Below are 25001 nucleotides of genomic sequence, written 5' to 3'. Positions count from 1 at the left end.
TTTTATTTGTTGTACAAGCTAATTTTATCATGTACTTCCCATGTCTTTACATTTGCATTGTAGTCTAAACCTTAAGAATGTACTATGCATGTTAATATTTGTTTAGAAAGGTATAAAAGCTGGACAATCTAGACCCCCACTAAGGGTTTGGGGAGCCAGCTAAACAACATGCCAGATCACTCTCTTGAATTCATTAGTACTTGGAAAAAAGAGCTACTTGAAACATTTAGAACCTTGATTGATCAGAGATTCCTTTTATGATTAGTCATTAGTCTCTCGCAACCTTAGTAAACTGGACACAATTCTTTGGTTACTTACCTAATCCATATGAGAGAGTTATAGAATTCGGGATCAATAGACTCCAGGTCTTTGATGGTAAGTTTTTTGCTTAACATCCGCTTGTAGAATGGGAGAGAGAATCCTGTATCAATGAACTTACCATGGAACAAAGCCTGGAGAGGAAAGCAAATCACAGGTCACTACTGCTCAGGAACTAAAGACTCTTTGCTAGAAATCATACTACATTTAGACAGACAATATCATATAGCCCTAAAATAAATTATATCATATACAGTTATGTAACCGAATGTCAACACACTCAGCCTACAGTCCTAGGTACAGGCAAATTAAACAGCCTTCTTCTCCACTGGGCCTAAATAATACATGTGTCAGAAATCAATCACCAGAGCTGCAGCAATTTTCTGCCTCTTTTTTTCCCCCTGGTCCTCGAACTTTCTGGATAGTGGCTAAATATACACTTGTCTCTCCCCATACTGTGTGCCAATCTCCTCTTCATTAATAGAAGAGGGTACCGAGTGCTCCCCACAATTAAAAGCGGTTGTCAAAGCAACATGATTCCTCCTACACCAGGAATCCGTTACACACACATTGTGCACGTATGTGATACAGACATAAGTCCTCATGTTATTGCTTAGAAATTGGTGAATTATGAGGTCATCTCTTCAGGGTTGATTAGAAAAATGTGTATTATAAGGAATTATCCACTCTAGAACTACCCTGGTCTATCATGTATTTTGCATAATGGGAACTTAAGGCAAAGCTCAAAAACATCCTCCAAGTATGTTATTTAGCTACATGAACGAGGTAGAACACAACGTGCACTTCTGAGCAGCACAAGAAATGGGGACTGACCATGGCAATAAACCGTCCGATGAAGCAGAAGTAGGTCAGGTGATCCGGATTAATGGTGGAGGCTGGGTTGATCTGCAGGCAGTAATTGCTTTTACCAGCGTATTCAAACAAACAGTACATTGGATTCAGCACTTCATGGGAGAGCAGGAAAAACCATTCTCTGAAAGAAAAACAACGATTTAATGTGATTTACTCACAACGTTTTACTGATTTTTAAACCTATAAGAACACAAAATTAAAAAAATAACCTTATACATTAAAAAAAGAAATGCACAGTGCGGCTACTCAGTACACGGCTAATAATAAAAAACAGCTTTATTCATTTCACCGTTACATAGGATAAAGACAAGTTATACGTTACACCAGAGGAAGGCAACTTTTCGTTCTCCAGCTGTAGCAGGATGATCTATCCCAGCATATATAAACAATTAGTGGGGTCACTGTGTTATCCATCACTTAACGGACGTTCTACAAGTAAATGTTTTGTAAGCAAACACTAGCAAAAACAGAAAGAAGCCGCTATTTAGGCTCCCGACTAAGCTCTGTACCCCAGATGGAGGACATTTTATAAAGACGGACAGTGGAGTTTCGGTCATTCATTATCTACTAAACTTATGTGGAGACTTTCATTCTGCATCAAATAATGTTACCCATGTCAATCTTTTATTCTTCAGATAGGACTGTGTTTTGGTACCACATAGGGACCTTTCTATGATTTTTTTTTTTCCCCCCCCTCGAGCTCCCTTAAACACACTAAAGTCAACTCACAAAAATATACAGCAATTTCTATTATTAATACATATATACCAAGTATACATTTAAAATATAACTATGATGTTTCCATATTTTATTTCACATATTGATATATTTGATATACTCTACTTATATTTTTATTGCTAGCGCACTAGTCACTAACCCTTTAAGTCCTTAAATCATAAAAAAAACACACATGTTCTAACACTAGGGGGCACTGTGCGACAGCTGCTTAGATGCTATAAATATCAAAATCTCTCCCTCCTGCAGTGAAACGCGTGTGCACAACCATGTCAGACTATGAGGACAAGCCTGCATAGATAACAGTCACCATGGTTTAGTTTCATGTATTTGCACTGGTGGTCGCAGAGGGGACACATCCTTCATGTCCATCTTTTACAATGACTATTTAGGACAAAGGTACTGTCCATGGCATTATGTAAGAAGTATCCTTTCACATGGTCAGACTAACATATAACCAAGTAAAATAATTACCTTGCCAAGCCTCCATAATCTAAACCTTCTTCCCCTCTGAACATAACGTACAATCGTCGTCTTAAATCGTAAGGCTTTAATGCCATGATCTGTATGGGAAAGGATAAGAACAATTAGGAATCTTACTTCCATACACATTCACAACATCCATCTCTATGACCGAACCAACTGAATTTGTTAAAAAGTGGGCAACTCCTCCTCAATCCCGGTTCCCTGTAGCCGACTCGCGGCAGCTCTCAGCGCTGGCGGACTAAGCTCATCCACAGCTCACAATAGTCAGGTAATGAAGGGGAGAGGGGATTCCTGGCATGGGAGGTGTGTTTTTATTCTTGGAAGGGTCTGTCCAAAAGGGGCATTAATAAAAAAAAAAATTATATATGTATATATATATATATATATATATATATATATATATATATATATATATATATATATATATATATATATATATATATATATATATAGCATTGATAAGCAGCTATTGTGTTGAACAATGCTGGAACCTATATTGTGATTCAGAAACAACAGTCACTGTTACATGGGCATGGCACACCATGAATGTGTGGCATAATGTAGCCTTACCAAGCATCAGCAATTGACTGAAATTATTCTACCCAAATCCCCTTTTCCTATGACGGAACTACAGTGGGGGGGTCCCTCCTGGAGGACGCCCCCTACCATTACTAACAATGTATCAGGGAAGCAGAGATTTACCTGTTGAAAGGAGTCTTCAAACAGTGTCTGCCTGGACACGGTTATCTTCACATGGCTGGGCAATGCATTAGACTGCAAAGAAGTGTATACAGTGTAAGTATTTCAGGTCTAGTGAGAGAGACAGAACAACCACCTGTTTAATGCACAGGATTATAAGACAATTTTTCCCACCATAGTCATCAATCCTCCAGCACCACATACCATAGTGTCCTCTAGCTACATAACATATTGGATGTAGAATATCATTTAAACAACACCTTTAAAAATGATTACCTGACACAAATACCGAAAGTGGGCAAGCTTCCACCGAAAACTGCGTTCGTAGGCAATATGGGGTCCTTTTGTCCTAAGGCCACAAAGCAAATGGAAAAGTGATTAGTAATTTATCTCTTAAAAATCATTCATTTGAACAAAAAAAAAATATATAGTTCATTTTAAATATGGTTCATTTTGATTCATTCATTTCTGGTGTGACACTGTGGAACGGATTGTCTGCTGTTTTTCCCTGTCTGAATCAGTGACTTGGTGAGTTTTAGGGGAATTATACGGTTCAAGATGATAAGCAACAGGTAAGATGAAGCTTTGTGGCTATGTAAACATATATGTTACACATGTGCTGCTGTATGGTTGCACTGTAAACTGTAGGTCTAAAGCTGTCACTATATAAGCTATAGCAGGACACTGCACTGCATGTATTTCTATGTCTTGTGTTCTACAACCCTGCGTCTGACGCAGAGAAGCCATGACGATTAGAACAAGGTGAAACACAGTCTCTGCACTATTGAGCAGCTGATGTTCGTGTAAACATGTTCCCTGTAACCTTTGTAAAAGCAACATAAAAAAAAATCTCTTTTGACAGTCAAGATTGTTCCATGGCCCTTATTAGGTAATGCAAATAATTATGTAGGTGAACTATGACATTTGTGGTTTAATACATGTTAGCAGTACAATGTATGTGAGCCATAGGCATGACTAGGGTATTACACTCCCCCATCCTGACCGTACAGACTGGAGTGGCTATGCAAATCATATAAAACCATTGCTGCAGTAACATGTTTGACCAGAGAGTGGGGCTGTAGAGCTTTAGTTGTTCCACTGTGTTCAGCAGATACTGTTACTTGTCGGTCAATCCACACAAGGTAAAGACCAATTATTAGGTAAGAAAATTCTCCCATGAATTTGTTATAGTCTCTTAATAATATAAAATTGCCTGGAAGTGGAGTGTTCTACATCCTAATAAGAGAGATATTCACTGCATGTAGACGGGGGAGAAACCCCCAGCCCAGATGAGGGTTAGACCAGGACTGGGGAGATCCAGGCTGATTGGTGTTGCACTACATTCCAGTGATGTGACTGATACACCATATATTAATGTTATGGGCAGCACAGTGGCCTAGTGGTTAGCACTTCTGCCTCACAGCACTGGGGTCATGAGTTCAATTCCCGACCATGGCCTTTTCTCTGTGGAGTTTGTATGTTCTCCCAGTGTTTGTGTGGGTTTCCTCTGAGTGCTCTGGTTTCCTCCCACACTCAAAAAACATACTGGTAGGTTAATTGGCTGCTATCAAAATTGACCTTTGTCTGTTTGTGTGTGTGTGTATGTATGTGTGTTAGGGAATTAGATTGTAAGATCCAATGGGGCAGGGACTGATGTGAATGAGTTCTCTGTACAGCGCTCCGGAATTAGTGGCGCTATATAAAATAGCTAATGATGTAGGCAATGCCTATTTAAAATGACTCGCATAGCAATAGAAGTTCTGTCTTCCCTTGCTGTACTGTAGCGCACTAATGGGAGTTCAGCCACTAGCCCATGTCTGAGAGAGAAACACTGAGCATATGAAACAATGCAGCCCACTATCCCCCCACCGCTGATATCTCTCCAGGCCAGAACTAGAGACACAGATGGTTTATCACCAGATGTCTGTCCATGTTACACAGTGCAGAGAGATACACAATCTATGGGTCTGTCCCACAGCAGCTATAGTCTTTCAGCACTGACACCTGATAAGTGTTCCCTCTGTAGCTGCACAGCAGAGAAGGGGGAAGCAGAGCATCATCTGCTGAAAGGATCATGTCAATCCCTCATTACCCATGTGCTAAACAGAGCTGTACTTCGGGTGACTGTAGGAGGTCATCGGTATAACCGTGCAAAGTGGAATTTCATGTACTGTTATGCGGTCAATAAACAGCAAATAGAATTACAAAACTTCCTAATGTTGGCTCTGTAAGGTTAAAGGTTGACTTCTAAATACAGTACAATTAATAAGCATTTTTCTTATGTATGGGTAATGAAAGATGTGATGCTTGTGTTTGCCGAAAAGCAATTGGACTCCTCCTTTCCCTAGGATACTCTGTAAAACTGCTAGCATAAAGCAGATGATGGGTAGAACTATTTGCTTGGCACACAAACGGATATTAATTATTATGCTAATAAAAAAGTTACAACTTGGTTCTACTTACATAGTGACTTTTCAGTTTATGAAAGTGTGAATGTTTATTTCAATGCAGTTAAATAACCACAGCTGTGATCTTGGCTGTCACTTATGCCCGGTTTTTATGAAGATATTAAACAGCGGAACCTATTGCCTTGGTAGGAGATTTAAGCAACAATCCCAATAAAAGCCCAGAAATCAATCTGTCTCTAACTGATTTAGTACTACTGCATATACCCAACTACATTAAACTGGAGGGTAAGACTGAGAAGCAAGACTTACCATCTCTCATTATGGAATATTACAAGTCTAGAACACGCTATTTTGGATCTTTATATTATACACTATTTTTATATTATGTCATTTTGTTATTTTCTTTCACCTTGTGCTCTCCTCTTTTACAATTATTTAAAGCGCTCAGCAGTAGTTAGAATGGATGGGAGACTGCTACAATGTATGTATGCCCACCTCCCACCAGATCCTAGGTAGGGCAGAAGATAGTGGCTGGGTGTACCGACACTGCACTAAAGTGATTTATGTCTGCTCGGCTGCTGGTTAATCTACAGCTTCAAATCCTCTGTGAAGCTGAGAAAGCAGATCCCCAGTACATTTAAGGGTTAACAGCCGGAGCTGAAAACGTCCACTGTTAAGACAGCAGGAACTGGGAACAATGAATCCGGCATCACGGTTAGTTAAGGGAGTCCGGCTGCTAGCTGCAAGAATGTAATGGCGGCACTACAATGCTTAGATGTCTCGCCTTCATTGATGGTTCAGTAACAGGTAAGATTCTTTTGTATTTGAAAGCCACGGTCTCCTAACCAATTTACTACTAGTCCAAGAAGAAAATGGAACGGACACTAGCAAATCCCAGAATTCTATGGAAAACAACAATATATAACTTGGGGCTTTTAAACTGAATATTTTATTGTGGCGACTCTATGATCGATTGGTCATTATTTTCTAAATATTTTTTTTGATGTCCTCTTAAAATGACAAGTAATTATCAATGAACGTTCATTATCTTTGTTTAAGAGTACATAGGTATACTTTTGTTAGTTTTGTTTTCCATAATCCAATTTCTTGGTGACAAAGGCATTCGTATATATATATATATATATATATATATATATATATATATATATATATATATATATATATACACATATATACACATATACATATATATACACACACATACATACGCGCACACACACACACATATATACTATTACTAAAAAGTACTTCTGCATTTGAAATACTGTCTACTGCTGAGGCATTTTCAATTTTAAATTTATTAACTACCAGGGGACTGGAACCTACCCTTGAACTATTAGTTTATATTTTATTAAGATACGTTTAGTGTTCATATTAATTGAGTGCTTTTTTTTTTTTTTTTTTTTTATTACGTTTGTTGACTTTAAATACAGCTAAAAGTACAATAAAAGCAGTTTGTGCCAGCTTTTCAAATGAGGGAAGATGGAAAAATGTTGGTGTGAAATAAAGCAGCGGATTGAATGAGCCAAAAAGGAAATAAAAAATGTTTTACAGACAGCAGATGAAGAGATATACACATGCTCTATGTATATTCTTCACAATAAAACATGGTGAGGTTAAACTGGTTTACTATCTTCTTTGTAATGGACATATGTATGTGCGTAACACAGTTATATACATGTGTTAGGTCTGGAACACACAAGTGAGTTATGGCAATGAATGAATCCTGATAATTGACCAGAGCGAGTACATAACGTATTACTGCTCCACATGCAGCGTTTTTTTTAGCAGTTCGACTAAACGGCTGCCCGAAAAAACACAGCAACGAACAATGTGGCAGCTCTGATAATCACTGTTGAAAAAAATAAAACCACTTGTGTGTTCCTAACCTTTGTGTTTAGACTATTTCTTACAGCTTGGATTTGACTGGTGATCATGCTTCCCGTTAACTTACACTGAAGACTTTCCAGTCCGGGGGTCATTGAAAGTCGTGGTCTTTGTATTATGATCTACAAAGTACTTTACTCCCTCTCTTGTGTAGCGGATTTCCCAGCCCTCTGGTAATGGGTCCTCATTTTGTAAACTGTAGGGAGGGAGCAAGCATTAATAGGTAGCCTTTCTAAACACAGCAAGATGTATAAAGAACACACAAACTATATACTGCCATTAGTGTTCTTCTAATAACTATATCAGAAGAATGTATTATTAATTATACAGCAATAAACATTTTAAAACACTAAATATTAATATCCACTATTAATATTATACACTGGGTCCCAAAGAACCTTACACCCCCAAGAAATTTAATTGTATGCAAATTCTTGGGAATCCGAGGAAAACCTAGATACCAAGGATACTAGGGACTACAGACATTTTGTTTTTTTTAACAACCCACTAATATCTATAGAGCATGCTTCTTAGGCCACTAGATTTCACGTTACCGATATGAAAAATAAAACGGGACATCCTGACCTTAATGGAAACTGCTGCATCACAGAATAGCTTTGTACCACATAGGGTAATCCTATTAAAGAATAACCCTCCTCTGGAATTTGTGAAGGAGAAATTGCAGTTGCACAGTATAGATGGATTAAAAACAGCCAGTGAGGCCTCTGTAGAGGGTTCAGGGTACGCAGCTCAGTTTAGAGTTTAAAATGTATTCAGCAAACATTACTCAGGAGCATGAGTCCATTTCTCTTCTAGGATGACCAGTCACCCCCTCTGGTCCTTGTGGCTCCGCCCAATATGCTAATAAGGCAGTTTAGCATGACAAACAGTAGGGCCAGCAGGCTAATCTGCCACCCTCCCCTGCTCCATGTCAGCAGTCTATATCGGTGAGAAGCGTTGGCGTGGAACAGGGTGCTGGAGGGGAAGGGACAAAGTGGGCTCATTATTGCATTTCTCCCTCTCTCCGGCGAACTTTAATTTGGTGGAGGCTTTAAATAGCACCTGACCGGTCCTGTGTAAACTGAAAAAGCTAATTACATATTTAAGCCAAAAATGTGTAACAAATATTCTGGTTTGTCTATTATGAGATGTGCTCATCTTTACATTGTTCACAGGGCGGAAGCAGCCTTTTTCAAGGCCGGACTTATATTTCACAAGACAGTGGCCTATGAATTCACCATTGATATCACTGCAACACAAATACTTCCGACACCAACGCCTAATGAACGGATACGCTGCTATCGCATATAAATCGGTTCAGCCTACAGGTGCCATTCAAATGAACATTACAGCTCTCGATTGTTATAGGTGATGCCTGTTCATGTGGTTATACTCGTTACGGAATGTTTTGCTCCTCTAAGTGTGCAGCATTATGTGAAATGTTGGCGCTTCAGAAATAAATGACAACACCTGTTATCCTGAGCTGGAACGTGGAATGGAGCAATGTGATGGGACAATTCTATCATATAACACAGGGGATGAAAGTAGTTTGATGAAATTCTTACCCTTGTGTACGTGGATCCTCCCATTGCGTGGTCTTAGTATTATGATTTACAAAATACACTCTATCAGTGGAATCCACTCTTCTTTCTGGAAAACAGAAATATTGTGTTTTGCCACATGGCCATATTTAGGAGTTCCCCATAAATACCGCTCTAATACTCCTCTTACCCCAACCTGGTGGTAAAGGTCCCAGAGGGTCATTTTCTGCTGATAACATTGAAGCCTAGAATTGAGCAAGATATTAGAGATTCAGGTTAATCTGGCACAATTGAGTTTTACATATTTAAGTCGAGCCTCGGATTGACTTGAAATTGCCCGCACTTCTCAGATCTGAAAGCGAGGCAAACAATTTTCATATGGTTGGATTTTGTTAGTTTTGGCTGCCAGCAGCCCAGGCTATTGACGTTTTGGATGTTGTAGTCCTGCTCAAGTCTCTGAGCACAACTACAGCTTCCAGCAGCCCAAGTACAGACACATGGTATTATTGCACCAATCAGTGAGCAGTGTAGGCTGAACCTATCAGAAAGGCAGCTGTTGTCACTGCTGGCCAGAGATATGGAGAGAACTGTATGCTGTAGCCTACCCAGCATCTATGCTCTGTAAGGAGGTTTAAACAAGGCAGGTAAGTACTTTATCTTCTATGTCTTTATTGCAGTCATTATCATGTGTCAGACTTGTTAGTATGGTTTGTCATGCTCTGGTACCGTGTGTGAGTTGGTTATGGATCTGTTGTGTAATACAATCCTGGGGACGTCAGGGGTGCTTCGCTGCACTCAACTTCATTCTGCATTAATTTAGCATTAGACATTACACTTATATACTGTAATGATGATTAAATAACGCTGCATATAATGCCGAATACTGGGATATTTGTGATGATGATTTGTAATATTTGTGCTTCTGTATTGTTGATTATTGGGATATTTAGTAGATCAAAAAATGATGATGAGAATAGATATTGCTTGATAAAGATGACCAATCTTTTGTATTAGCTCAGTGCTCAGACAGCTATAATAACCTCATAGAAGTGTGAAACAATTGAAGAGTTGCACAAATACAGATCTCAATTACCGAATAAAGGTATCGCTGGTTGAACTGCTGCATAGCACCCTGGAGTTGATTGCGCTGCGACTGCCATTGTTCAAAGTTTCGGACAGACTCCATGGTCGGCCTCTGCCAGGTCGTAGTTCTCGTGTTATGATCAACATAGTAAACTCTCCCACGATCGTCGACCCTTCTTTCCCAACTGTAAGACACAAACATGTTTCGCAAGAACTTGTCAGAAAGTGTGGGTGTACAAGGCCCGTCCACTTACTAGTGTTTAGAGCACACTTAATAGTCTTTGATAACGTGAGTTAAACACTTTAATTTAAAGGCCTTCGGTGCATTTGACTAGGGTTAGAGCACCTATTACATTCTTACTTCAAAAATGAAACACAGACATGTAGAAGAAGAGGAAGGAAGGAAATAAAACGTCCAGGAATGGTCTAAATGTGGTGCTTGCCTCTGCAACAAGGAATAGGAGACGTACAAAACTAAATAAACCAATGATTAGAAAACTAATCAAACCAGTGATTAGAGAGGTTGTATCACTCAGTAGAAAAAACCCCAAACATTTTATCTTTAATCCAAGAGAAACTAATTCCCATGGGAAAACTTCCCAAAATATTCAATTATTAAAAGGGGGAGCTCAGCAACCACAGCCTGCAACACATTCCTGCAACGTCTGCCTCAGCGGGATAATGTGCACTTGCTAAGAGCCGGTAAACGTGTGTTTAGAGGACCAGGCGTGACAGCTTTATTTTTAGAGCAACCAAATCATGTCAAACACCAACCATGAGAAGCTGCCTTGCAATAACCCCTCAAAGAGAACCATGACTTTGATAGCCAGAAAGAACTAGCATGTTGCAATTATATACTTTAATGCCCACACTACATCCAAGAAGTGTAGAAGGACTGCATCTGGGGTTATCTGGCCAAGGCATCTAAAAAACAACTGGTTCCTGGCTGGAGGAGAAGGTTAAGTAGATACATAGAAGTAGAGGCTTAAGTGCGTTAGCCAAGTGCCTATGCCCTATGGATGGTACGTCACTCCAGCGAGTTTCTGGGCTCCCCTTGGCTGAAGAAAAAAGGAGAAATTCCATTTTATAGAACACTATAAACAGTCAGGATGTGGGATTCTATTCCCTTGTGATATACTGAGCTTCCATAGATTAAACCTCTCCATCCTGTAAGCACATTTAATAAGTTTGGATCACACACACAAGTGGATGGCTACATTTAATCCAAAACAGAGTGTGTAGGTCTAAAGAGTCGTAAAACAAAAATCAGTGTTGAAAAAGCCAAAGCTGATTAGATGACCAGTCAGCATCTATCACCCTGGCCGAGACCTGGTCCAAACTACCATGCCCAGAAAACAAACAGTATGGAGTGCAGCCATGGGTCACCCACAGTTCTTCAAGCATCACCCTCACCAACCCATGCATTCTTTTTTTACAACCAGCCTCAATATTTAATCAAGCAGCTCAATACATTGGTGTTATACTTGCAATATCGTGCTACTCCATATTGATTATTGTTTAGTATTTTATAGTTCATGGGTTATACTTCTACTGTGTCACTTCCTGAACACTACTGAAATTTGTGGCAAAGGCTGGTACCGCGTGGCAAAGGCTTACCCAGGTGGTAAGGGCTGAGGCCGTTCCCATGTTGTAGTTCTTGTGTTGTGATCAACGTAATAAGTTCTACCATGAGGATCCTTCCTCTGCTCCCATCTATAGACATAAAAAAAGAAAGTTAATGGGTCTGCAAATAGTAACATTAGGTTATGAAAGGATTCTGGGTGCTTTTCATTATGGGTTTTTTTGGTTAGGGGAAAAGAGGAGAGATGGGTGCTTATATAGTGATTATTGATTTCTATGGAGACACACCAGGAAAGTACACACAATCCGGTAATTCTTTTACATGACTCACAGTGTTCCGCACAAGTAGATTGCTTACCTTACCTAGAACCTTTATACACACAAATAAAAGTCAGTAAATCACACAAAACACGAGCAAACAGGACTGCATCCATAAATGATTCCACAATCATTTAGGTTCTAAGCTCTGTCAAGGTTTAATATAGAACTGTAAAGTGTTGATATTATTAAAGGCACTCAAGGAAAGTCTGTACCTTGTATTGCCCATCACATAGCAGGTTCCTGTGACTACAGACTGACTAATCGGAGAGAAGCAGAAACTACGCGGATTGCTCACTGTGTTTTATGTGACCGTATTGTTGCTGGGTCACACTTCATGACCAACACGAACATGGAAAGACTTTCTTATAAGGCCAACACAATATTAATAGGAAAAGTAGTTAAATCATTCTGAATTAATGTGATCATCAAAAGATTTAAAACAAAGCAAAAAGATGAAATGGGATATGAAATGTCACTGTGAATCATAAGGGAATGTAACAAGGAATTAGGGAGGTTTCATAGTGCTGTAAAAAGAGCACAGAATCCCCACTTGGAACCGTCCTGCATTAGAACAGGCAAACGGCAGAAGACAATGTGAGCTCTCCCTGCACTGCAGACACTGCTGAGATAGACGTGACCGCAAGCTGTTCTCAGATCATTAACACTCTACACATACCCAGGTGGTAAAGGCTCTGCAGTGACGTTGGACTGTGGCCTCACAGGATCCACTGAGGCAGTAACAGAAGATTGCCTGGGCTTGGTGGCTTCTGGACTTGCGCTGCCAGCAGCAGGTGATGACACAGAGTCCGTAGTCCTTATAGGTTCAGACGCAGTAACGGCAGCAGATGGGGAAGGTGCTGGTACGTCTGTTGTGTCGCTCGTACAGTCCATAGAGTCTGATATGAGGGACCCCGCAGGGGCTGCTTCGTCACATGACATGCTTTCGGCTTCTGATGCAGCACTTGTACCATTAACTGACAGGGGAAAAAAATAATAAATGTGAGGCAAGGGACACATTACTTCACTTACATTACAGTTGAAAGTGTGCGCGTACAACACATAATTGTAACTATGTTTTAGGTTTGCATCTATGCACCTCACTACTACTCAAGGATGTCCGATTTCTTGACCATAGGCCAGATGTGTTTGCTTATGGTTTAACTGTTTATATACTGCTTGAGCAACCGTCCCTAATTTCTCATTTTTCGCATTCTCAAAATGGTTTATTGTTCTCTTTGTTTCTGTCGTTATGGCAACGTTCTATTTTATCAGACTGTGCCTCGCCAGTTGCGGAGTATCTACAGAGGATGGCATGGCATGCTGGGACTAGTAGTCTGCATTACAATACTTTGTTGTATTATTTCATAGTACTAATTTTCCTGTATATCGTACTTGTTTTGTAAGTCCCCACCACCATCCCCCCCAAAATGCCACATTTCTCTAGATTTTTCTTATATATTACATAAAGGGTAAGCATCACCAAAAATTCTTTGGTCAGATCTTTTATATTATATAGGGAAAATCAAGCATAATTGGGGAAATAAAAATAATTTCCCACGACAGTTACTTTCATGCTTTTAGATCCCCAGAAATGAAAAACATTCCTGTCCTTGGCGTGTTCTCCAGAGTACAGGAATATTAAAATATGAGACGTGATAAAGTTATAGAGCCAGGAACTGTGACTGCACATGGGTGCAAAAGGCTTAAGATGAGGGAAGACAGGAGCAGTGTGGACAGATACAAATTTGGGAGGTTAGCTCCTTTTACATTAGTTTGAACCAACATTCATTCTGTGCTTCACCATACATTCACTGTCACTCGCAGCGGGTGACCAACGGTCCTGTGGAGTGACAATAGGACACAGCCATTTATAGAATGATTTGCTTTAATGTTTTTAAATCAGGGGTGTAGTGGGAACACTTACATACCAGCCAGTATTAGATCACTCATGCAAGTCATCACTTACTGCTGGGGTGCATGTGTAACCTCTATAAAAGCTAGTTCTGGGATGTCACAAGGTTAACATACCGACACAAAGCAAAGATTCAACTTCTACATTGGACTGGAGACACAGCTCTCATGACGTGATTCACTAACAGTGTGCCCGGGAGCACAATTAAATGACTCCTGAGCTCACCACTGGGGTGAAAGCAGACAACAGCCTGTTCCTATCTAGCGGGGAGGCAGAAAGTGGCCACCAGTCAAACACAAGGAAAGTAGATCTACGCCTTGTTGCATGAAGGCTGAACAGGACATAGATCTAGATTAGATAGTCAGGAATAGGTTAAGTTAATATAGGATTGTACTTTTTTTTTTTTCCTTTGGATGTTTGCATGAATTAAACCTGGTCATATACTGCAAAAAAATAATAATAATAATAGTGATGGGTTTCACAATGATAAGTCTAAGTTGCATATTCCCACCAAGAGCTTTGGGAAATACTAAAAAGTAACAGCAAGTGGTATTTGGCCTGCAGCTCTTTCCAATCACACCAGCTATTCCTAGAAATAGGAATCATTGATTCTTTCTGGAAAGATCCCATGGGAATGTGACAGAGCAGGAATGTCTCAAGAAACTGCTGAAGAACCCCATTTATCCTGGTCCACACAGCGGCAGCACAGGAAAACTGATCTAGATAGGTTTAGACTACAATCACCCGATACATGTCACTATTTGTCATGTATTTACTGCTAGAGAACCAGGAAGCAACAAACAAAGATGAAAAGAGTTTCCTGTGTCTCAATGATCAGTGCACACAGACGTAAGGTGGCAGAACTTCCATCATCCACAGTCCAGCTTCTTATCAACAAAGCACAACACTTTTACAAGCAGATTTGCATAATAAATCAAACAACTTTTTGCTCATTTTTTGTCACACTATTGTCATATATGAGGCTAAGTAATAAGTCACTGTAATTTGTTATATCCGCCTCATCGCCCAACAACAAGAAAAAGAACGGGCAGATTAAACAAAGTACAAATGTAATAGGACCTTGTGAGACACATTGTTCAGTCAGTGCAAAATAGTCACCTTCTTTAAAAGATATCCATGCAAATAAGTGTTTGTTTATTGTAATCCTCCTCCTAAAAGGCTGGGGTATAATGCCATCTGGGAAATACTCACACTGGTTCCTCGAACACAGTGACGGGCAACCTGATGCAGCCCTTCAACCATCAAAAAGGGCCACACATTTAATCAAAGAATGTATAATATTAAAAAAATTATTACTATTATTATTATCATTATTATTAATAATAATAATAACAAGTTATAGGCCGCATGTGATGGGGCCCTATGCCCCCCTGTTGCCCATCACTGCACTAACAGCTAATGTTCCTGCAACGGCTGGCGAGAGTGTTTTAAAAGATTAGTGCTTCTGACACTTAGGGGTAATCATGTGTCAAGCGCACAGACCAATCAGTGACCTCAACACGTGCCACACCCCTACATGTCAAACATGCCTTTAGAAAGCCTCCAGGGTGTGGTGAGGAGCGGGCGAGTATATGTTGCCCTTACCACACTGATGTTTGCTGGGAGGAATGTTAATACTAAAGGTATTTGTGTGGCCATCTTCTTTAACTCATTCACTTACATTGCTGCATTGAAACATGAAATTATCTATTTTTTTCTCATTCTGTGTAAAAAACAAATAGAAGTCTACAACAGGACTGCTGAGTGCTACACAAAGTGTTTTCAGCCTCAGGGGTTAAATGGTAGCTTGGCACACAAAGACTATTTTGTAACCTTAGCCCCTCTGGTTCAGTCTTGTGACAGAGGACTGTACTGAAGCCAAAATGAGTTTATTGCAGAAATCCCACAATTAAAGTGCCCCACATTCATTACACTGCAACCACTCCTTCTGGAGGAGTGCACACCAATGAAATGCAGTGCAATTGGACAGGTTGCTGAGATTTCCCCAGGTAAGGTGCTATGAAATGAGAAGTTTGTGCGTACCAGTTCCAGTGCCAGCCTGTGCAGTAAGTGGATTTGGTGCTGGTGTATTTTTGGGTCTGGCTGCAACATGAGAAGAGGAGCAAGCGTCGTCTCCATTTGCTATTTGTGCATTAAAGGCATTCTGATCTGTGTAACTAGATGTTGTTTCATTAGCTGTCCCGTTGGGAACGTCACCAGTAGATCTTCAAAGGAGATGGAAGAGAGTTATTAATTTACATCAAGTGATAAATAAACAGTAAGTGGAAACAGAGATGCAGAAAAACGCGTGCCTTAGAGCCAGCCTTAACCTGAAGGGCCCTCTGACATAAGTTACACTACACTTAATACTTTAAAGACTGGCGACAGTTCTGCAGAGGAATTTAAATAATAGCATATGACATGTAAAGAGTCGGCTGTTATACAGCAGATTCCTTACATAAATGCAGCATTTCATAATACCATTTCTATGATGAAAACTCAACATTTCATGCATTATCATTACCATTCCACAGTACCACAGGACAGATTAATATAACGATATACTGATGTCCCAAATAACCCTTTATAGGAATGGGGAAATTCACTTCTGATATTCGCTTACCCAAAGCGTTTTGTGGAAGACATTGTTCACTGGGCTGAATATTAGAATTTACCCCAATCTGCCTATTCAGGGAACTGTGAAACGAGAAGGTGGTTTATACCTTTTATACTGCGACAGAATTAGAATAATTTTTGCCAGGCAATATTTCGGCAATACAGGTGCTTGATGTGGGAACTTCACAAGGTCTGGATGCTCAATGAATTAATACATTCTCCGGGCAACTATCAAGGAGAGATTTGTACTTTTGACTGTACATTTTTCCCCTGACTGATCAGATTAGCACTACTTACAGAATCATCAGCAGCTCATGCACTGTTCTGCCTCTACTGGCACTGCCCGTCTCATTGTAAAACACGCCGTAAAGCATAACCCCCGACTGTCTCAGTCATGTGACTAGACATATTTTTATAGAAGTCTTAAAGGCCTGCTTATATTATATTTTATAGCAGTCTTGAAGGACTACTAAATCTAAACTAAAAAGTTGCCTTATATAAAAGTTACTAATAACATTCACAAATATATATGTTAAAGTTCCCTAACTTCATCATCAATTTATATAGCACCACTATACTCTACACAGAACAGGAGTTGTTTAACATATTTATTATTGTTCTCAGCTAATACTGGTTCCGCATACAGTGTTATTGGCAACTCTGAGTGTGGGGGGCACCAAAACAGTGAAACAGAAGAGATTACTAAATTGGGAATATTGGTAAATACTTTTGAAGGATGACCTTTTGTCTTCCAATCACTCTAACAGGTTCCAGTGCTGACAGAAGTGATCTGGTCTTCACTACCCACAGGAAGATTGCTGGATGCAGGAAAGGATTTTCCTTCATGATCATATCTTTATCCCAAATATCTTCTGTTCTGATGAGCTTCTGGAACTTTTGTGAATGTTATTAGGATGTCTTTGATATAAGCCAGTTTGAGCTTTATGTTTTCATAGTCATTTAACGATTTACAACAGCAAAACCTGATTGTCCTTATAAAGCCAGGACACGGAACCTAGATTATAAACACCAATCAGATCTTAGCTTTGGCTCATACATATTACATATTGCTATTTGCGTCATGTTATTATGTAAGCCCTTGCCTTGCAATATGGTGAATTAGAAAAGTAAACACTCTTAAGGCACTCTTAGTGCCTAAAATCTGTTTCCTAAATGTAGAAAAACTAGTACAATAGCTATAATCATTAAATGTCAGAGATAATAGCCTACTACGATGTCTACTGAGCAGCATTGCTGTAAGACCTCCACATACCTTGTTCTAACTTCTGAAGAACATTCTCCTCCATTCTCACGGATTGCATTGCCATTTTGCTGGATTTCTACTAAAAGGAGGGGGAGAAAGGGTAGAAGATGAGACACAGAGAGTCGAGTTTTACCTCTCTAATAATTCATTTACAGCAAGAGCTTCCTGTATAATGTATACACATTACTTACTGGGTGTCGGGGAAATGGAATTACAAGTTGTGAAGGACTCGGGTTCTACAATCAAACCATCTAAAATAACGGTCAGCTCGCCCGTTTGGACTGTGCCATGTTTGCCATCCAATGAAAGCTTTAATTGCTGTTGAACTCTTTCCACTGAAAAATAAAGTAAGCAAGTTCTATGAAGAAACTATAAATCTACTAAAAGTGGAGGCTGAAATGATAAAGATGACAACATGTATCGAATATAATGGTGTCAAAAATAAACTCTTGCTGTGCTTACACCGGCACATAATAGAGATCATTTATAAAGCGCAAATCAAGTGATGGGAGAACAAAATGAGTTTTTGGCCTGTGGGGCAGCAGGACTTGTGCAGGTGTGCCTAGATATTCACAGCGGCGCGTAGGTCTAGGGGGCAATGTAGCGGAGTTTGTAGAGGAGTAGAAGGAAGAAAGGTAGTAATATACCACAAACAATGGAATTAGAGATATAGAAAAACTGTTAATGAATGATCTCTCCATGTCACAAACCCAATGTGAGTTTATTATAGACTTAATAGGGTTCATCTTATCACAATTGTTTTTTGTTTGATCATAGTTTCTACCTTCAGGTGATGGGAACGCCCATGGGGACCAGGTTCACGCCGAGCTATGCCAACCTATACATGGGAGACTGAGGACGCCCATGTGTGGGTAGGCGGATTCGGTGCAGACCTGGTCCTCTGTGGCTGTTATATAGATTATTTATTTATTGTTTGGGGTGGATGTGAGACGAGAGCACATTCTTTTGTTTCTGCATTTAATAATAACAATTATAAACTTAGATTTGTCTCAAATTATCATGCCACCACTATGAACTTCTTGGATTTACAGATTTCCGGTAATGGGGGCATTGTAGAAACTTCCACCTTCAAGAAGAAGGTGAATGTGGCTAACTATCTTCACTACAGAAGTGCACATCATAAATCATGGAAAAACAACATACCAAAAGGAACTTATGCACCTAAAGAGAAATTGTACTAAGCAGGATGTATACAATGCGCAAGCATTAGATTTATTAACCTCATTTTGAGAGAGAGAATATCCAGAAAGTGTTGGAAGAAGCGTTTAGTGCAGTTTCACGAATAGACAGATTCTATGCTTGTAGAAAGGAAGGAGATATATCAAACTATTATTTAGGGTCAGATTCCTTATTGAGTTGGATTCCATCTAAACCTGATGGTTGTTACCGTTGTGGGAATGCTAGGTGTATGACATGTTCACACATAAAGAACAGGCTTTTAGAATTCCCACATGCGGGTAAGAATTAAAAAAATAAGAGGCTTTATAAATTGCAATATGTGTTACGTTATTTATGCACTAAAATGTAGCTGTGATCTGATCTATGTGGGCAGAACCATTAGATCACTTAAAGTAAGATTCATGCAGCATAGAAGAAATATTCAAAATAATAAAGATAATCACAGTGTTTCCCATCATTTTAATGCTTTTCACGAAGAAAATGTTCAAGATATGTCTGTTTTTGGGATAGAGTATATCAAGAATACAGCAAGAGTTGGGAGACATATAAAAGAATGTATACCCAATAAGTTTTTTGGATTCATCAACTAAATGCATTAAGACCATCAGGTTTAAATGATGCCTTAGAGCTTATTGAACTTCTTTTCTAAACAAATGGGAATATTTACTATTCCGGATGTGTCCATGAGGTTTCTTTTATGTGTTAGAAGTGTAGATGTGGTTGTGTATAGATAGGTATGTGTTGTCTCACAAATGGAGTCTCGATTTGTTTTATGTGCTTCCACTTGTAGAGTACATGATTTCGAGTGGATTGACCATGTAAGGATTCCTTCGAGGAGTGTGGTTTGAGATTAGGTATTTGGCGTTCGCTTTTTGTAAAATTAATATAGAAAATATGAAAATTGAGAAGGTGGATTAGTATTAGGTGTATATCTATATATTTTTTATATAGGTGGATAATTATCTAACACTTGATTTGTTTTTCGAATATTGTTTGCAGAGTGTCCAAATATATTCTCTCTTTTTGATACCAGTAGACAAATTAACAACTGAAGAGTTATCTATTGAACCTTTTTCTCCCTCTTTTTCTATAGTGCGTTATGTGTAACTAAGAAAGAATTATTATAGTGGGAATGCTATTAAAGTTAAAATATGAAGAGTTATGAATTATGTTTATATATATTTAAATAGAGATATGGACATATTTATTGGAAGACATCTTCTATATACATTTTCTAATATTTTTATTGTATTAAATAAATTTGCTATGAGTTCATGGAATTAGGTTTTGATTTAAGGTATTTAAATGTCTTGTGATACATCGGAGCACCTAAGTACTAGGGAGTTGTATTTTGGTGCTGATTAAGCCAGCGGACATACAATTAACAAGATGGAGGAGACCTTTAAATAGGTGTCTATTGTCACACAGAGATGAGATGTCTGGATAAGTCCTTAAGCTGGGTACACACTACAGAAATTTCGACCAACTTTTTATGGCAAGCGATTTTACATGCGATCAATGTTCTGATCGCTCGGTCCATGGACTGCATACACACTAGCCTTGTTTAGGACGATAAAGGGAAGAGCGGACGTCCCTTTAGCGACTTCTTACAGCCATGTTGTCGTGAGCAATGACTGTAATTTCATACTCACTGTTGTGGATCGGTCGGAAGTTTATACAGATCATTCAAATGGAGCTTATAGCGTTCAGTTTTATATCGGAGGTAGGGAACTGAGCACACAGCTCCTTGTCTGTTTGATGAGTGAAGACACGGAGACCCAGCGTACCCGTAGGAATCACAGAGACGGTAGCTATCTGCATTTCAATTATGCTAACTGGGGATCAGTTTTGAGATTAACTGACCATTTGGAACTGAGACAACAGAAAAGTGCATTTATTACAATCAGAGATCTGTACTGCCGGCATGGGTCTGTAATTCCATCCTTTGATATTGGCTCAGGCATTGAGGAACGATTTTCAGAAAGTATATTATGGATATTATTTTGTGCGGTTTAGCAGAGTGGAGACCATCAATGTATGTGTGAACAATCACCAACAACCTTGTCATATACGCAGTTTGGATATCATTTGACATTTTTTGTTTTATTTTGATCAGTGCACTGGTCTAATTTATAATTACCTACTATATGCACATATTTTATTTGTACATCATTGAACACCCTCTATCTTTATATTTTGCATTTTTCTTCTCCATATATTTTTTAGTTTTTATTCATCATTTATTATTTTTATATTTTTTATTTTTCATGTGGTTATATATTGTTTTATGTTTGTAATAAAGCTGTTATTTGTTATTCCATGTTCATCAGTTTTGATTAGTATCTCTCTTTCCAGCGCTGTTTTGCGGTTTTGTTTTTTTAGAAGAAAGGCGCTGGGCTAGGTGAAGGCACATAGTACAATACAGAGTAGGCGCACCGTCAGCGCAGAAGAGTATTGTAGTGAGATATAAGGATGGAGCGCCCTTTACATAAGGAGGGGAGCGCACCCATTTCCACTCCACAAAAGCAGCCCAAAACTGGTGGTCTCTGGGTCTCAGCCTATGCCTTTAATTGCATCTGTTTAGCAACGTAAACAACAAGCTAAACACAAACAACGGTCATATGTAATGAACACGAACCGGATATCCCCACGCTCTTGTTAAGCCATAAATTAGGTTAAATTGCGCAGTATTTTAGGCAAAAACTAGAAACATTTATTTCATTGAAACGAGTACAGGAACTCAAGAGTGGTGCACCTAATGTGATTTATAATATATAGTCCATTAAGTAAGGTTCCAGCATTAGACATCGACATTAGCTTTCATTTTCTGCACCCCAGTAATAAACGCCTCCACCCCCACCCCACAGACACGTTTCCCCATTCACCATAAATCAGTGATAGTCACTCCCACTCCCTGTACTCCAGGGACATTGGCTCATTGCATTGGTGCACAGGGAATAGAGGTCAATGTTCCCAGCCACATATGCTTCCAATATCTAATGAACATTGCCCCCATTCTGTGGACACTCATTGCAGTCACTTACATCTTCTATTGTGTGTTTCCAAGGCTTGCTTCAGGTCTACAACAGTCTTGCCAAGCAATGCATCCGTTTTCAAAGTATGGTGACTCCATACCTTAAATTCAAGTGTAGTTTGTGGCGTTACGTTCCTACACACAGGAGAAAACACAATCAATATCTGGCTTGTTCTTTTACAAAAACAAAACAGAAGTGGGGTGTTATTCCATATACTACAATGCAAAAGTGTTTCTAGCAAAGCGATATCAAATGTAAAATACAGTAAATCCCTGAGTTAATTTTATGAATATTAAATACAAACTAATAACAGATTCTCAGACCCGGTGTGTAGACCCGCCCACAGCGTAGCATGTAAGGCTGCACACGGGAGGTATAAAAAAAAAAAAAAAAATTTAGACAATGAGCGTAGACAAAACACACAAAGCTTGTACATGATACAAAAGGACATACACAGTTAACTGTTCCTCCCATTTTGGATTGCTCGAGCTGCTTGCTTTTGCAGTCTTCTTTGTTTCTCCATCAACAGCCAATTCTGTATACACCGTTGTTCCAAACCAATTTTTCTTTCGCTTGAGTTTGGCACAAGACACTGAAAAAGAAGAAGAAACAAAAAAAATAAAATCATGCAATCCATTCGTTTATTACAATTGTACAGTTATCCTCAGCCTCCCTCACCGAAAATATAAAGCAGCTCTACAAGATTGTGACATCTTTCCAGATATTTTTATTTTAGGGGTGAGTCATCATTACGCAGAAAATAAGAAAGCAAATGACAGCGGATGACAGGTTAATCTCACATGCTCCACCCACAAATGACAGGCTTGATTTTGAGAAAATGTCATGATAAAACGCAAAACAGATTTTTATTTTAAAAGCAAAAACACACCTACGTATGACAATCACAATATAAAAACAATGTAACAAAAAACAAAAAACCTCCCCACATTACCATACCTAAAAATAATTCAAATAACCGACATGAGAAACATAGCAGATTTGCCAATGGAGAACACCTTGTGTGCCAGCTCTCATCATCATCATCATCATTTATTTATATAGCGTCCCTAATTCCGCAGCGCTGTACAGAGAACTCACTCACATCAGTCCCTGCCCAATTGGGGCTTACAGTCTAAATTCCATACACAGACAGACTAGGGTCAATTTGTTAGCACCCAATAAACCTACTAGTATGTTTTTGGCGTATGGGAGGAAACCAGAGCACCCGGAGGAAACCCACACAAACACAGGGAGAACATATAAGGCCATGGTCGGGAATTGAACTCATGACCCAGTGCTGTAAGGCAGAAGTGCTAACCACTATGCCATAGTGCTGCCCTAAACAATAACCATCTCACACACACACACACGTAACCGGCACTATCAGACGTTGCCGAGAGCCGTCCTGAATCCTGCAACAGAGCGGGAGCGGTTACACGTACGCCGCGACCTTGCACCTCAGTGGACAAAGAGCAACTAAACCTATAATAAGCTAATGTAAAGAGGAGGCACGACTTACCATACGCAAATAAGTGTGTCTGTTAGGTTATATACTAGGACAGATCTTCTGATGTTTCATATTGTACTACAAATTTAGTCAGCCAAGTGCGTGGTTTTGTATTTATTCATTTTAGCATGTGACTGGATCCAAATCAGTGACACTCAATAGTGTTTCACAGAAAATAGGTTTGGCGCGCTTTGCCAAAATTGTTTCACCTATGAAATAATCGTAACCTCTTCTTAAAGTGGCCCCGCGCAGTGTAGGCAGTCACTATGTGGACTGAACCAATATTTGTAAGAATCCAGCCTATAAATTAATTATGAAAATTATGTCAAAAAGGTCAAAACTTGTTGGTGGAATCCACTGTGTTTTTAGGGAGCCTTGAATAAAATGATGTCTTTACCAGTTCTTCTACTTTCACATATGGATTATAAATGCACATATATCTGCATCACCAGTTTACCTATAGTATTAAACCAATAGATGCCTTGTCTTATACCTTACTTGTGTTACATAAGTAGTAATTGCAGCACTACAAGTAACACTAGAATAACTGGGACTTTCCATTACTTTAGTTTATAGAAGACAACTAGCACAGACACTAGTTCCTATGACCCGATAAACTGCATAATGGCTGCGGACTGGGGGTGTATGGGAAAGATCCCCTATAACACATTACACTTACTCTATGCAAAATTAAAACCTTTCAATGAAATAAAGAAAGCTAAATTCTGAGTTAAAATCAGCACATCGGTGGGGTTTACAACAGGAGCAAAACTGTCCCTTAAAGTTATGACAAAACTTCATCCTTATGAAATGAAACTGGCACAGACAAATCTCCTGCAAGTAACAGGATTACTTCCAAAGCGGCTGAGTGGGACCATGTGTGTCAGTTACATATATTAGGCTCTACCAAATACATGTTCAGTTTTGTACATTTGCAAACCCTTCATCCCAGCGGAAGCATTTCAAAATCTGTTTAAATGCTCTTCAGATTAAAATCCCAAATCCTGGCTGAAAAATCACACAAGGCAGGCTGTGACTTACTACATCTGTACAGCGGCTGGAAACAGACATTATGCAAAAACCTTTTCTAAAGTTTTTTGTTTTTTTTTTGGTTTTTCAACTTTCAGAAAAACTTCAGTTCACAAACGAGAATATAATCTTATTTTCAGACCATGTTCATTTGAGGATCACAGGAAATATATGAAGCATTAAATCGTGAACATATCAACCGACCCAATCGGCAAATGGCCAGATGTGTGTCCACTTTGGTCAAACGCACTCACAGAGGTGAATTACGTTCAATGTAGAACCAAACCCCGATTGATTCAAACGGTTTTTGAGTAGGAATTCTTTTGGGTCCACACAGTGTCACATTCTTATATGCTGTATTGGAGGAGCAGTTCTGTACATGTACGGGGAGCTTCACCATAATAAACAGTACTATTTAAAGAAGCGTCAGACTTCTGTACTGTAGCTCTACTGACAAAAATGTATGAAATTATATATATATATAT

General features: G+C 39.1%; 1 protein-coding gene across 3 annotated transcripts in view; it reads right to left on the bottom strand.

Annotated features, from left to right (window-relative positions):
- WWP1 (WW domain containing E3 ubiquitin protein ligase 1) overlaps nucleotides 1-25001 on the bottom strand; it is a 93404-nt gene that overhangs the window by 9216 nt on the left and 59187 nt on the right. For 2 of the 3 annotated variants that reach the window (XM_075213746.1, XM_075213748.1), the window contains exons 3-18: nucleotides 22434-22572; nucleotides 21990-22114; nucleotides 17937-18080; nucleotides 17755-17824; nucleotides 15909-16090; nucleotides 12630-12927; nucleotides 11669-11764; nucleotides 10062-10236; nucleotides 9159-9213; nucleotides 8993-9077; nucleotides 7495-7623; nucleotides 3388-3460; nucleotides 3115-3186; nucleotides 2401-2489; nucleotides 1153-1312; nucleotides 319-452 (exon numbers count right to left, since the gene is read on the bottom strand). In XM_075213746.1, the coding sequence (XP_075069847.1) occupies nucleotides 319-452; nucleotides 1153-1312; nucleotides 2401-2489; nucleotides 3115-3186; nucleotides 3388-3460; nucleotides 7495-7623; nucleotides 8993-9077; nucleotides 9159-9213; nucleotides 10062-10236; nucleotides 11669-11764; nucleotides 12630-12927; nucleotides 15909-16090; nucleotides 17755-17824; nucleotides 17937-18080; nucleotides 21990-22114; nucleotides 22434-22572 (2026 nt within the window). The remainder of the gene's footprint in view (nucleotides 1-318; nucleotides 453-1152; nucleotides 1313-2400; nucleotides 2490-3114; nucleotides 3187-3387; nucleotides 3461-7494; nucleotides 7624-8992; nucleotides 9078-9158; nucleotides 9214-10061; nucleotides 10237-11668; nucleotides 11765-12629; nucleotides 12928-15908; nucleotides 16091-17754; nucleotides 17825-17936; nucleotides 18081-21989; nucleotides 22115-22433; nucleotides 22573-25001) is intronic. The other variant, XM_075213749.1, reaches the window with a different exon arrangement.

The sequence above is a fragment of the Mixophyes fleayi genome, chromosome 5 (assembly GCF_038048845.1).
Source record: "Mixophyes fleayi isolate aMixFle1 chromosome 5, aMixFle1.hap1, whole genome shotgun sequence".
NCBI classification, from domain to species: domain Eukaryota; kingdom Metazoa; phylum Chordata; class Amphibia; order Anura; family Limnodynastidae; genus Mixophyes; species Mixophyes fleayi.
This window is presented reverse-complemented; position numbering and strand designations above follow the sequence as displayed.